Below are 14,869 nucleotides of genomic sequence, written 5' to 3'. Positions count from 1 at the left end.
TTCTATGCTTACATGACAAAAATTAGCAGGAGTGGCTTCTTCATAGCCCCAATATGTCTGCATCTCATTAAGACTATTTGTTATTCTATCCTTTTTTCATTTACTCATCTTTACAGCCCAAAAATACCAATAAAGATTTCACTTGCCATTAGAAATTCCACATACACAGCACCATAATATACCATGATGTATAATATGTTTTCATGGTCACTGGTTTTACTGAGAATATTCCTTCCACTTTCCCATAGCTTATCTTAAGATAAGAACAAATCTCAAACATGTTTCCAATTTGCCTTGCTTCCTGCAGTATTTTGACCCTCTTGTTTCTATGACACACCCGAAAGCGCTCTATAATATTTTTCCTTTTCTTAAATAATCACTCCTTTGGCAGACTATGATACCTCATGAATCTGTAGTAATAATATACATTTTCACAGAAATCCTACGGTACTGTTATTTTGCTGTTTCCAACATACAAATCTTGATAAGACAAAACTCGTAATGTGCTTCACTTGACTAACTTCTTGATTTTCAGCAAATTTTGTGTGTCCTGGTCAACTTTTAGTGGACTAAATCATCTGACCACAATTGTATTTCTCTTTTTTCCTCTCTACTTTGCCATGTAAAAACATCATGGCTGCTGATCTATATTAGCAACTATCAGACACGCTACAGTAAACAACATATGAACCAATACCAAACAGAGAATATAAAATTTTAATCAACAGAACCTGCTATTAAGTGACAGATATTTTTCTACAGGTACAAATATTTGCAGTAATTCATATCTACATTTGGCTCTGTCCTCATTTGATCTTAAATCAGGCTTTCTCACACTGAAGTTCAAAGTGACCACTGAAAGAGAAGGTTGTATCTTTAAGTAACTGGTCTGAATTCAACTATCATATTAATTGTTACATACTTTATTGTGCAGGTCATATACATAACTGTGTATCTCCATTTACACAGTAGGGTAAAAGGCATCTCATGCATTGCAAAACACAGTAGTTTATCATATTTCAGAATTCCTGCACAGTACAAGAAAGTACAAAGTCAGCATAGTACCACAAAAGATTATTTGTGCTAAGGCATAACTTCCAAGAAAGAATTCCTAAGAACTAAAAAAAGAAAACAGAAGTGACGGAATATTTAAACTATTTAAAGGTTCTACAGGGAAATGAAGCTTCAAGCTGACAGACAGGTTGATTGGCTACATAGTACCCCAATACACTTTAGCAGTCAAATCAAAAGTGACTCAATAATTGAGCTATTTTTCATTTAGCTATTTTTGATCCTTTAGCAGCACATAAACATAATGCATTTTAGATATTACTGTCAGCATGAACACTTAGGAATACTGTAAAATATACTTAAGAAAATGTCTAGCCTTAGCTAATTTATGTTATGTACTTTGATGGCAATTTGAAGCTTGCTTGTTTCATTATTTTCCATCTGTTTAGTTTGTTTCTCTTATGGGGTCTTTCACAAAGCAACATAAAAAAGCAGAAGTGGCAAAAATATATTCAGAGATAGGGTAGTATAATAAATGACTTTAAATTCCATTTTAGAAAAAGAAACACAACATTTCCAGGGCCTCTGTAGTCTAGAATACTTAAAAAATCAATGGGTGAAAACAACAGAATAGAGCTCCAAAAGCAGGGACTGACACATGCACTGTAGTATTACAGGCATGAGTGAGGCAAGACTATGGCAAGGTTCAGGACCTGTTGCAAATAAAAAGAACAAAAAGCCCAAAAAGGTCTCAAAAAGGACAATTCCTCTTTACTGGACTGTCCTGTATCAAAACATATGTAAGGGAGAACATAATTTTCAAAGTGCAAGAACTTAAGGTGTTGCTTTTTCCTTCTTCCCCAGCCATACCATCTAAAGAAAAACTGCTAGGGAAGAACAAACCAGAAACCCCAGACAGCAAGAACAGCTACAGAAGCTGCCAAGGCAGCGAGCATAGAGCAACCAGATTTTGGTAGGACTTCCTCAACCCTGTGCTCCTCAGCTGCTTGTTCTGAATCTCTTTCCCACTGCTCCTTCCTCAATTGTACTCTGCAACAGCACCCTTGCATGGTTTTCTCCCCAGCACCTAGCCTTGCCTTCTTTCCTTGAGGGTTTCATCCTAGTTGACTTACCACTTCCTAACCAAACCTAAAAAAAAAAAAAAAAAAAAAAAAAATCATTTAAGCAATATAACATCTTCTATCAGATACTCTGTGCATTGCATCCTCCTCTCCAGTGGCCTTATCCAGTTAGACAGGAAAGTCTTTGGGGCAGAAAGACTACCTGCTACTTGTGTCTGCACATGATTAAGTACAACAGGACTCATTGCTTGTCACAAGGATAACAAGTACATTAAATAGTGCCAAAAAGTGAAGTATAGCTACACTACTGCTGCTGGGTTTTCCATCTTACTACTAAAAGATGGGCAGCGTGCAGATTTTGTGAATATTACTCTTGACACAGAGAACTTCTGATCCCTAAAGACACTTTTTCCTGTTTAAAACACAAATTTCTTGTTACAAATGAGCTCATAACCGAAGTACTTACCTCCCTTAAAGCAACATAAACCTGATATCACATGAATATTTTTCTCCTCAGGAGAAGTTGCCAGAATTTTCTGCAGCTGTGACTGCCCTGAAAATCTCATCCCAACTTGAATTTTACAGGCTGTTCAATTATTCAGATTTGTCTTAACCCCTTGGCACCTTTAAGACTAAATAATAATCTCTTCCCATGAAATATAAGAAATACGATTTATGGATATTCCACACGTACTATTTAAAGCAAGCATGGCTCTCGCTAGGTATCAGCGGGCCATACAGCCAACTCTTCATTTTCTGCCCTACAGTGACATGGCTCAAGACAAGTTTTTTGTGTAAAAATCCAGTTGGCCCTGACATTGAAATATTAGCAGCTTTACAAAATGTATAGCGTTCAATTGGCTTTCAACATTTAATATTCAGGATCTTAATATAATTCCTGTTTCTTACTGAGTGAAAAGTAGAAGCCATAACCTATAGGAAAGGTGAAGTTGCTATGTGGAAACTAAAACAGCACGTTGATGATACCTTTCCTGCTCCCAACATGATCCAGAACGTTTCATATTGCAAAGTCAAGTTTAACTTAGACTAAAGCCACATTACGGATATATATTTTCTTTGTAACCAACACATTCAATATTTCTATCATTACCTTCTCCTTTGTTGATAATAACTCTTGCAAGTCTGTGGTCATGTCCAGGGAGACTCTCAAACTTCTCCCATGAATTGCCCAACCACAAGGCCATTAACTGTCTCGGTCCTACTCACTCTCCCAAAGGAAAAACTAGAGAGTTTTTTTGTTTGCTTGTTTTATCCAAGACATACACAAGTTATCTTAAATAAAACCAGATTTTATTGATAAATTCAGAAGCAGGAAGAAATACCACAGTAAAGTTAAATAAACACAAGTTCAGCTTGGGCTGAGAAATGTTTCTGGGGCCTGTACAGGAAAAAGCCTGTTGTGACCCAGCATTCAAAGAGCTATTCTAGCATACTCTTTCTGAAGTCATTTTCCTCGGCTCATTTTCCTCCTACTACCAAAACCTGCTACTGCAAGGTCATAAGTTTTATTAATTCCTCATAGAATTTAGTTATTTTATGTTTTAACACAGTCTTTTCAGTGTGGCTAGTTGAATTCTTTCAAACTGGATGCAGTAAATAAATCCATGCAAATTCAAATATATTCTTTCTATGAGGACTATCTTTAAGAACAGTTTGTTAAATCTTCAATAATGTGCAAAATCTTTCATAACGCAGCACAGAAAATATCAAACTAATAATTTATAAAACTATGGAACACTTACAACCATCAAAATTTACACACAAGAAACACAGGGCAGGCTAGACAGTCTGTCACAACCTTTGAAACCTCTTATGAATTCACACCACACAATGCAACAACCAGTGCAATACATACTACAACTGGTAAGCAACACTTACAAAATGGTTTGGATGTAAATTGGAATTGCAAAGGAATGCCATTTAAAAAGGAAAGGCCACTTCTCTTGCCACATCTAGTCAGATAACCATAATGTGTCAAATAAACAAGCTTTTTAAAGAATAAAAATAAAAAATAAATTTAGCATTTGAAGAATTGAGTAACTTTCATAAGTTATTTCTCCATTCACCTCCCCTCTCTTTGCTTCTGTCTCCCACTGCACAACTTCTCTGTCTTTCTCCCCATTCCTTCTGTACCATGAGTCTTATGTGACATTTCCAAGAAGCATCCCTCAAACCCTTAAGCCATAGATCTGTGCCAATGAAATTGAGTGGTCCTTTGGTATTACTTTCTTCACACAAAACCCCAATTTATCTTTTTTTTTTTGCCCTGCTTTAATGCATCTGTTGAAAGTGTCCAGGTCTGGCCTAAATCAGGTACCTTTGAAATGCCTGTTAGGTCACTCCAAGATGGAGGCAGGGACAAACAGGAAAAAGGTAGAAAAAAACACCAGTAAAGGGAATAAAGCAAATAGATTTGGGATTTTTTTTTTTTTTTTGTAATTCAATATTTTAGTCTCACATACTATATTGGAAATCTTTTTCATGGCAGATGTTGAAATGAAACAGGTTGTTAAATTCAGAGATAATTTTCCCAAATAAACCATTTTATAAGCTAGTCAACACACAACATTCATCAGCCAGTATGTAGCATTTTCATTACATGGGTCAGTGTTAATACGATTTAGAAATGCAAAAGAGTTATTCAAGGCTTTCTGGTATAGAAAGATGTTCATTTGCTGAAGTGCCAGTTGGAATGATTTGTTGTACATCAGAAAGATAAGGTCTTCAAAAAGTTTAATTTTAATCTTTGAAAAGGTCTTTGGATTTGCTCTGAAATGTTGATGTTTGATGCCTTTTTGCTCATGTAAAGTATAGGCAGTGGAAGCCATATGCGGTTCAACAGAAAAAAAAAAGGTCAGTAGATCAGTTTCAGAGAGAGACTGATACATCATTCAGGATCATTTTTCTTTAACAAGCTTCTTTGAGCTATTTAAAATAGTTCTAATGATCAAACCTTTAGCAAGAACTCAGATATTTTATCTATATTGTTTTTATATACACACACATCCATATATACGTGTATATACATTCATATGCTTGGTATACCCTCATTCCTTTCGAGGTCTATTCCTTTATTCTATTTGCTTCCATTCATATCAAATGGTAGTCAAGTACACACCTTCAAGAAGGTAAACTAATTTGACTGTTTAGGTTTCAGTCAGTAAGATAAAGCTATTAAAAAATGAGGTAATAAGTGAACCTAAGATACCTGAATACTCTCACATTTTCAAGGCTACAAGTGACATTTGCAGGCAGCTTTCATCTCTGTTTCAGTTTGTTGGGGGAAAACACCCATTCCTCTCACTGCAGGTGTTAAGAATTTCAACTATTATTATAAAGTTATTATTTTAGTATCTACTTTTGAGTCCAGCCATGCCAAGTGGTACTTATCTTTTGTAATGCAAGTGAGCTGATTGAAGAAACTGAAAACAGATTCCCTTTTAAATTCCATGAAATAAGTGGAAACAGGACTATAACTATCTCAGGTTATCATATTAACATTTCATTTATCGAATCAAAATCTTGCAGGATGCATTCAAAATCCACATGATGTCTTGAGTGCTAAAGTTTTCAAGACGATCTGTACATTAGCAAATAAATAGGCAATGTAAGAATACAAGTTTGGCCACAGATGTAGCAGCTAGCAACACAAAGACTGAGGCTATTTCACCTAATAGTAAGAAGAGAAACTGGTTTGGCTTTAAAAGACTTTCAGACAACAGTAGTTTGTTCATCACTGTACCAAAAGAAGAAAAAACCAAAGAGGTGGGGGTAGTTCTCTGATGTAACTGCAACCCTCTAAAGCATACAAAATTAAGCTGAGAGGTATGAGGGACCAGATGGCAATTTTCTAAAGTAACTGGAGCCTAGCAGAATTCAAGTTACATATTATCTGCTGCAAATAAATATTATTGTCTTAAATACTTGCACTACAGTAACTACTGTACACTTCTCCATACCAAAGTAAACAGCATCAACCTCACAATAATCACCCCAAACATTCTCACCAGCCTTTGTCATAAAAAAGCTTGACTTGCTGTCACTATCACAGCACTGAGTGTCTGAACCCTGGGTGTTGAAGTAGGTATAACTGATATAACAGACAAGTTCTGGTATAACAGACAACTCATAAAAATTTGTAAAAGATGTAGTGAGCTGAGCAGAAGAGGCATACCCTCCCTACCCACCACAAAGTATACACCTCACACATCCCTGGGGTCAGAGGAAAAATGCCAGGGCTTACCCTTACAACAATCTAAGGCATTTCCAAATGAAAAAAGATAAGTGTGGGTGTCTGCTGTTGTCAGAAGTACAGTCAGAAGTAGATCAGAGGTACTGCTGAAGGAGGCTAAGTGGCAGCAACAAGCACTATGCACAGACCAATGGGCTTACACAAAAACCGTGCTAAAATCAGACTGTGTTGAGAACTACATCAGGTCTTCCATTCTTTTACCGGAATTTCTCTCAGTACTAATTTGGTTTGTTCTCCACCACTTTCATTTCACTGAGAAAGTATTGGTTGATTACCAATAAATGATAGTCAAAACATAAAGGAAGTTTTCTTTCCTGTTTCCATTACCCTCTCTCTCCTCCCAAAGAGGTAATATGGCAGCATAAAAGCATCAAATACCATTTTTTTTTTTTACTTTCTTTGGGATTTATCACGAGTGTTCAGTTGTACAGAAGGCAGTTCTAGCCAATCTGTTCTTTCTGCAATTTACATTGCTATATGGAGAAATCTTTAAGGAAATTTAAAGCTAATGTGCCTTCCATTTTCCTGTTCCTGAAACACATCAGTGTATCCATTTTCCTTCTGTTTTTCACTGTGCCATTTTCCCCTCTACTGTATGTTATCTTCATCACATTCACCCATATTCTTTCCAAACTCCTATTGATTTGTCTTCATTGCTTCTCACCCACAAGCTTTCTTTTTGTTCAATCCCCATACTCCACTTCTCACATTCTTCCTTCCATGTAAACATTTTTCTAAAAATCAGACTTAAAATCCACAGTCTCAGCTGGGTCCACGATATTATGCAGTTCTTCCAAGATCAAACAAATCAAATGCTCTACGAGCTGCATTTTCTCACTTTAACAGAGGTATTCCTTATTAGACTAGATTCATTTCCACACATTACATTTTGTCCAGCACTGTGCTCTTCAAATGTAACTAAAACATCTTCAGGTTGATGACTAGCCTCAGACTTGCTAGCAGGTATTTGACATCGATGTTCATTAAAAGTTTTGAACCACAAAATTTGCCAGACTGCATTGGCTTGAGCAGCTCACAGGCTTCTGTGGTGATTAGCAAAGCTTTCTCCTACAAAAAGTTTCACTGTATCCATACAAAGCCACAGAGCATCTTCCATCTGTGTTTTAGTTTGCAACTGTCCCAATGTCTGGTGGTTCTGGCAAACACATACATATGTCCTTAAACTTCCTGAGATTGCACTGTTTTGGTGGTTTCTTGTTCTTCCAATCTGTCACCGTAACTTTTCTCCTCTACCGCTACCAAACTGCAGGCACTTGTTCATCGCACTCCTTCCGACCGTACAAGCTTGCTGTGGCCCCAATCCTCTTCTCACTTCACATGCACGCTAGGAATAACAAGAGGCTGCTAAAAGAACTGCCAATCTTTTTGCCCTCCCAGTAAGCAGCCTAGCACTGGTGAGGTTGCTTCAAAGACTGCCCCTACCTCGACTGTGAGCCAGAATTTAGCTGAGACACCTAAATTTTTCCCAGTTCTGCCAACCAGGTAGAAAACAACGACTGAATTAAGTTTTCAAACACTCAGTAAGAATTCCAGTTGGGATCAGGAGCAAGATCCATGTGCCTTAAATCTTAGTCACCTATTCAATGCTAATACTCTTCAAAAAGAAGCTGTTGTGTATACATGTTTAAGTAATGCCAACAATATAGATGAGGCAGGTAACAGGTAAGTATGAGCTACTCAAGAACAACATCTCATCTCTTTTCTGATTTCCCATCTGCCATAAAGCTGCACTTTGAAATCTCAGAAGCAAGCGATGATGCAGTTGGGAGGAGGTGAACAGTGCCACATGCCACAGAAACAGCGAGGTGTAACATTTTACAGTATCTAGTAGCACAAGATGAAATAGCTGTTAAGTAATGGGCAGTCTCTGCCAGGAAGGAAGCCACAGAATGTCTCCTGCACGTAAAACTGAAAGAGATGGTCTGAAAGCATACTTGAAACACAGACGAATCACAGCATTGAAAGCTAGTCCTGCACTTAGATTGACCAAGGAATTTTAGTGAAACCCCAACTTTTTCCTCTCATTGAGAGAGATCTCAGCAGACATCCACAAACTCAGAATCACCCATGAAGACTGATGTGACTACATTGAACAAGATCCCTGGAAAATTTTTCCACTGTAAAACCCTGGAGTCACTTCTCGCACATCACGTATCAAAATGCTCCCCTAAGCTTTCTAATACAGCCTGCCATTTTATGTATCTCAAGTGAGATGAGAACAGTTTCTCAAATCATGCAGCCTGACCAGCCTTGCAGCTGACCAGATTGCAGAGCCACAATGGAAGGGAACTAATTTTTCTCCATCAGTGAATATCCTCAGCCACAGGGTAGATTACAAAGTGTTAAACATAATATCAGATCTAACCAGAGAGCAAGTAGATCGGAAAGAAATTAAAATGTATCCAAAACCGCTGTATCAAAACCACTGTGCAACCATTTCATCCATCAAATAACTACCTTATAAATATATCCATCTGTTTCAAAACCAAAGTAAACACATTTAAATAAATTTTGAAGTGTAAGAAGAAGAGCTTTATTTACCCACTTCCCCTGAGAAGAAGTGACCCCTTCACCAGAAATAGAACTAAAATTGTTATTGTAATCTATCAAGCATTCCTTGTTCTTCCAAAACAAAGCTGCTGTACATAAACGACATGGCTAGTCAACTACATAGCAGCACAATATGTTTTAGTAGCTTGCAGGTTTTCTTATACATTTAAATTTTCCACCTCACAGCATTAAATTTAATTACATAACAATGAACTTCTACCCTTATGTAACTTGTTGGCCTGAAGTTGCTGCAGCTATCTGCTGGGTATAAGGAAATTTTACAAATGTTTTTTAAAAGACAGAATGTGTCATATAACAGTATTAGACCTTAGGAAAAAAAAAAAAAAAGTCTTGAATTTTGCCACATCAGTATAGAAAAGGAAAAAAGAGGGAGAATCTTTGAGGAAAGCTGTGCTTGTTGATGCAGCACAAACTACTGGGAACAGCTACCTCATGTATTGTTCAGACAAACAATTCTCCAGTATTTTCATTATTTTTCAAGTTTTGCAACTACAATATCTTAAACAAGAACAAACAGATTGTTTTCCTGAAGCCTCTACAATTTTCAGATTTAACTCACTTTTTTTTTCTTTTTTAAACTCTACATGAAAAAGAGAAGAAAATGGAAAAAAGCCTCTTATGTTTTCAACATCACTTAAAAGTAAGCACACGGTTTTACTCTCCTTGACTGACTTTTCATAGTATTAGAAATATTGAAAGACAGAAATGAGGACCTTACATTTCAGTCACATTTACATATGTATATCTATTAGTGGAAAATCAAAAACTTACAGGAATCAGAATGTAGCAAGTGACTTTGTTTTTCAGTCAAAAAAATCCTGTATCTCACATAGATTATCATATCATAGTCAGCACAGACCAGAAGAGCAAAGCCAGTAATCGATACAGTGAAGTTTCCAGCAACACAAATAAACCGTTAATTTGAAACAACACTGACCTCTAACCACTTAGCAACCGTTATCTCAAAGAGGCTTGATTTGACTTTGTGCTGCTATCCAACTGAAAAAAAACTTACTGTGCTTTTAAGCTGTGAATCTTAAGAGTTACTTCCATACTTACTGCTTAATGTAATAAAATTAGTTAGAATTGCTCTGATCTCCAACTAGGGAAAAAAATCCTGAAATATTCTCAGTAAACAAAAATCTGTTCTACACCATTACATGCATTTATGCAGAAAGATAACAATGTCATCTTGATGCTTACCCAATCATTGTGTTTTCTTTAATCTGGCCCTCTGTGCCATTTACCATTGGCTCTTGATTTCTGTTTTCCTTCTCTGAAGCATCACTTGAGAGGCCCAATAAAGCTCGTACTCGTTTTGACTTCACATCCAATATCGTGTCGGTGTAGCCTACTTCTTGTAGATACCTGTAGGAACAGAACTCATGCTAATCTTCCATGCACATCTCACTTATTCAAAAGAGTAAATGAAAACGTCTCCCTAAATTCATCATCTTCAACCCCTTAGCTTAGCAAAGTATGGTGCTGTGCTAATGAAACATGCTTATAAATCATCCTGTACCAGCTGCAGAGGGATCGCCTCTTGCAGTACCAGCCTCTACAGTCACTGAAAAAAAAAAAAAAAAAAAAAAAAAAAATCAAAGAGCCTAGCAGTCAGAGGTTATACAATACGTTATTCATTCATTTACTAAAATGGATGGAAAAGCACTTTCAGCTAAAATATTTACAACTGGCTTATAAGAATCACCACAGTTGCATGTACAACATGGCCATTTTATTCTTCAACACATGGAAACTACACATGAAGCCTTACAAGAAGTATCAGATATGTTCCTTATGTAAGCATTATTAGAAGCGTAGAAAACAGCAGGAATAAAAACAAATTCTGTAGCTGTAGTTACTAGTAAGAGTTGTTATTTATAACGTACTAGGTTTGATAAAATCTTTGTTTTGCTTCTTCCTTATGGATCTGCAAAATATTAATTTGTCTTGCATATAAGGGCTGGGCAGCAAGAATCCTGGACTAGCTCATATGAAAACCCCAGGGTCTTCAGTTGACTCTTTCATCAATATGCCATATTGCCTTTAGGGGAAACAGGGAGGAAATAATAATTAAAAAAAAAAAAGTAAATATTGGTCTCTTTCCTCTAGAATATGGAGTTAATAGTACTGTCTTCTCAGGAGCACTGGACTGATTAAATGGTCAATATTCTAGAGGACTCTAAAGAGGGGAAATTCTATTTTACAGTAACAGCTGTTACAAATCAAGGACATGCACTTTTCCTGCAAGAACATTCTCCTCCCAATTATTTAACAATATCCTCCACATAACCACATTAGAAGAGAAATTCTTGGCTATATAAAAATCAAACAAGTCACCTATGCAAAACAGAGTCCGTCAGTAATACGCACTCTGTATTGGGTACTGTGTCACTTATTTATGAATTGCGCTGAGAAGAAATGACTTGTCTTCAAAATCACTGATCCAAGTCAAGACCACTTTATTTACATTTATTCAACATACATGCAAAGGTTTGAGCCTGCAAAAGAAAAGCATGTACAAGCCATCCAACAGACAAATTTAACTTTTGTATAATTCCTGCAAAAATCTGGAAAAGCTCCAAACTCTTACTGTCTCCCTCCCCTCTCATTCAATCCTCTGTAACACACCAAAAAAAATTAGAAAGCGAAAGTTTTGCTAGCTGATTAGAAGACCTTAGAATCTAACTATCGGCATAGGGGATGAGGCAAATGCATGAAAAAACAGATAGAGACACTCTGATGAGAGGTATTTAAAAGACCTCTTCAATTTAAAACAAGGGTTATAACCAAGGCAAAAAAACCCACACAAAAATGTGACCAAATATCTTGGAAATTAATTAATTCATTATGACCACAATTCAAACACTAATTTAGGTTAACAGACATTTGCTTCATTGAGACAAACTGAGAATTAGAAAACTTCTAGTCTAACCTTCTGGATATTAGTCTTTTCTGCACCTCGAGCAGGTCAAAACAAAACTTATCCCTCTCCAACACCAGTTATTTTTATTTTTCATAGCTTTTAACAGAATTACTTGTATGTGTTGTTTTTTAATTGCAAAAAGAATTGCAGAGTGTCACAACCCACTGGTCTCCCAAGCAGACTGTTTTATTATACTCAGTGAAAGAAAAGCAAAGGAGATTAGGTGTTCGTGATTTGACAAGGCTTCTCATCTGAAGTTCTGAAATATTAAAATTTTTCAAAAACCTAGGAAAAGCAGGGCAGAAGCTGAATGAATTTCATCACACGCGCTAACTTTTCTTGAAGGAAAATCTAACAGAAAAAAAATCAAATACCACCATCATCACATTTCATTACCAGATTCTTTCCCTTGCATTCATTATTCGAGTCCTTTTTTCAACACTTACTGTCTTAGCAGCTGCCGTCCTTGTTTCCATATTAGCTGACTGTTCTGTTGTGGCTGAATCTCTGTCTCATTCCCTTCATCTGGAAAAGATTATTTAATTATGAACATTCCTTTTCCTGGTCCCACTTTTTAAAAAGATGCCTATCCACTTGAAAAGACAAATGTGATTTGTCTTAAAATGATAAGGAATGGTTTAATAACAACATAAAAGATTCAAATTATCAATAATCAATCAAGATAGAAAAAAATGCACATAGCACATAATTGTAGTACTAAGTGCACATAAAGATTGTCAGGTACATCCTACTGTGTAAGAGCAAGTTCCACTAGTCATCAGTGCCTTCCCTTCTCTCTCACATCCAAAAAAGCCCCATCTTACTCCTTTTTCTTTAAGGGCACATAATCACATACACAATCTGGAGTTCCATTTTTGCATTAACCTTCCAATATAATTGCTGCTCATAATTTAAGTTTGAGTACAATCATCTTTAACTGCTAACAATATCAAATGCAACTGCATCATGTTATCTATTTACCAATTACCGTCCAACCAATTTCCTTAACGCTTGACCGTTCAACATAAAATCAACAGACCTACTCACATCAACTTTAAATTCATCCATATTTGTATTAGTTTTGTGGAAGGAAAAAAAAAAAATATGACAAGGGTTGTTTATTTTTTAACCTGAAAAGCTCTTGAAAAATCTTCACCATGTTTTCCACAACCATAACTTTGTATCTAAACAGTACTACTCCAGGAAAATCCACAAAAAAATTATGTGGCTGTTCTGGTGAGAAACCTATCTCAATGCTGGCAACCAACAGCTACACATTTATTCCATACATAGCTTCATACTACATGATGGTGGGGTTTTTTTCCCCTCCTCCAGGAGATACATAAGCATATGCTTCCCAAGATAAAAGATCTTGGTTTATTATCTATGAAAGCCTCTACAAAACTTGAAACCCTTGTGGGTCCAAACACTGCAGGATGAACAATCTTCTTGTGTAAACAAAAATTAAGAACCAGAAAAAAACAGTGGTATAATCCTATGAGTAATTTGATATGTGATGTGGGAAAGCTATTGTCCTTACTGGGAAGTCATTTACCTTTAAACAACTGAATTAACACCACACACAAAAAAACCCCACCACCCACCCAAAGAAGCTATCACAGACTAATCAGAATTCACATGCAAGGAGAGCCATATGAATTTTATCCATCTCAAATTCACAAATCCATTTAATAGCAACCATAGGAAATAATCAATTGCGCAATGATTTTCTGATGACAACTGAACACAGCTGGACCCAATGCACAACTACCAAAGCACAGTCCATAAGAATTAAAATATGACTGAAATAAATCTGCCTGAAAATTCCTTTCGAAAGCAAAACCCCTTCTTTCAAAGGCACTATTAAGTATATCTACAGGCAAGAATTCTCTTTTGCTTACTCTCCTCAAAACTGATGACTGCTAGTGGTAACAGCAGTTTAGAGATGAGAATGAAGGGACTTGCATTATGAGCAAATAATACCAGAAGATATCACATGCAGTAAAAAAAAAAAAAAAAAAAAAGGGGGGGGCATCCTTTTATCAGGAGATTGAACTCTTTCTTCAAAACTGTATTACTGACTCCCCAAGAGATCATAAAGAAAACAAACAACAAGGACCCATTTGGAAGAACTACAAGAAACACTTCCCCATTTTTTCCTGACTGGCCAGGAAAAACAGGGGCAGGGGAGGGGCAGGGAGCAAGGACAGCGGGGAGACACAGGCATACAAGTATCTATCACAGAATCATAGAATCATAGAATCATTTCGGTTGGAAAAGACCTTCAAGATCATCGAGTCCAACCATTAACCATGCCCCCTAAACCATGCCCTGGAGCACCCTGTCCACTCGCTTTTTGAATACCTCCAGGGATGGTGAATCAACCACTTCCCTGGGCAGCCCATTCCCATGTTTGACAACCCTCTCAGTAAAAAAATTTTTCCTAATATCTAACCTAAATCTCCCTTGCCGCAACTTGAGGCTATTTCCTCTTGTCCTATCTCCAGCCACCTGACAGAAGAGACCAACACCCACCTCACTGCAACCCCCTTTCAGGTAGTTGTAGAGAGCGATAAGGTCTCCCCTCAGCCTCCTCTTTTCTAGACTGAACAACCCCAGATCCCTCAGCCGCTCCTCATAAGACTTGTGCTCAAGGCCCCTCACCAACCTGGTTGCCCTTCTCTGGACACGCTCAAGCACCTCAATGTCTTTCCTGTAGTGAGGGGCCCAAAACTGAACACAGTACTCGAGGTGCGGCCTCACCAGTGCCGAGTACAGGGGAACAACCACCTCCCTGTTCCTGCTGGCCACACTGTTCCTGATACAGGCCAGGATGCGATTGGCCTTCTTGGCCACCTGGGCACACTGCTGGCTCATATTCAGCCGGCTGTCAACCAGCACCCCCAGGTCTTTCTCTGCCGGGCAGCTTTCCAGCCACTCTTCCCCAAGCCTGTAGCGCTGCATGGGGTTGCCGTGACCGAAGTG

General features: G+C 37.3%; 1 protein-coding gene across 4 annotated transcripts in view; it reads right to left on the bottom strand.

The window, feature by feature from the left end:
* Nucleotides 1–14,869, bottom strand: part of STRN (striatin) — a 74,623-nt gene that overhangs the window by 36,398 nt on the left and 23,356 nt on the right. For all 4 annotated transcript variants that reach the window (XM_052805336.1, XM_052805337.1, XM_052805339.1 and 1 more), the window contains exons 4-5: nt 12,331–12,409; nt 10,162–10,326 (exon numbers count right to left, since the gene is read on the bottom strand). In XM_052805336.1, the coding sequence (XP_052661296.1) occupies nt 10,162–10,326; nt 12,331–12,409 (244 nt within the window). The remainder of the gene's footprint in view (nt 1–10,161; nt 10,327–12,330; nt 12,410–14,869) is intronic.

This window comes from Harpia harpyja, chromosome 13, assembly GCF_026419915.1.
Source record: "Harpia harpyja isolate bHarHar1 chromosome 13, bHarHar1 primary haplotype, whole genome shotgun sequence".
NCBI lineage: Eukaryota > Metazoa > Chordata > Aves > Accipitriformes > Accipitridae > Harpia > Harpia harpyja.
Note: the sequence above shows the minus strand (reverse complement) of the source record. Positions and strands in the feature narration are given on the sequence as shown.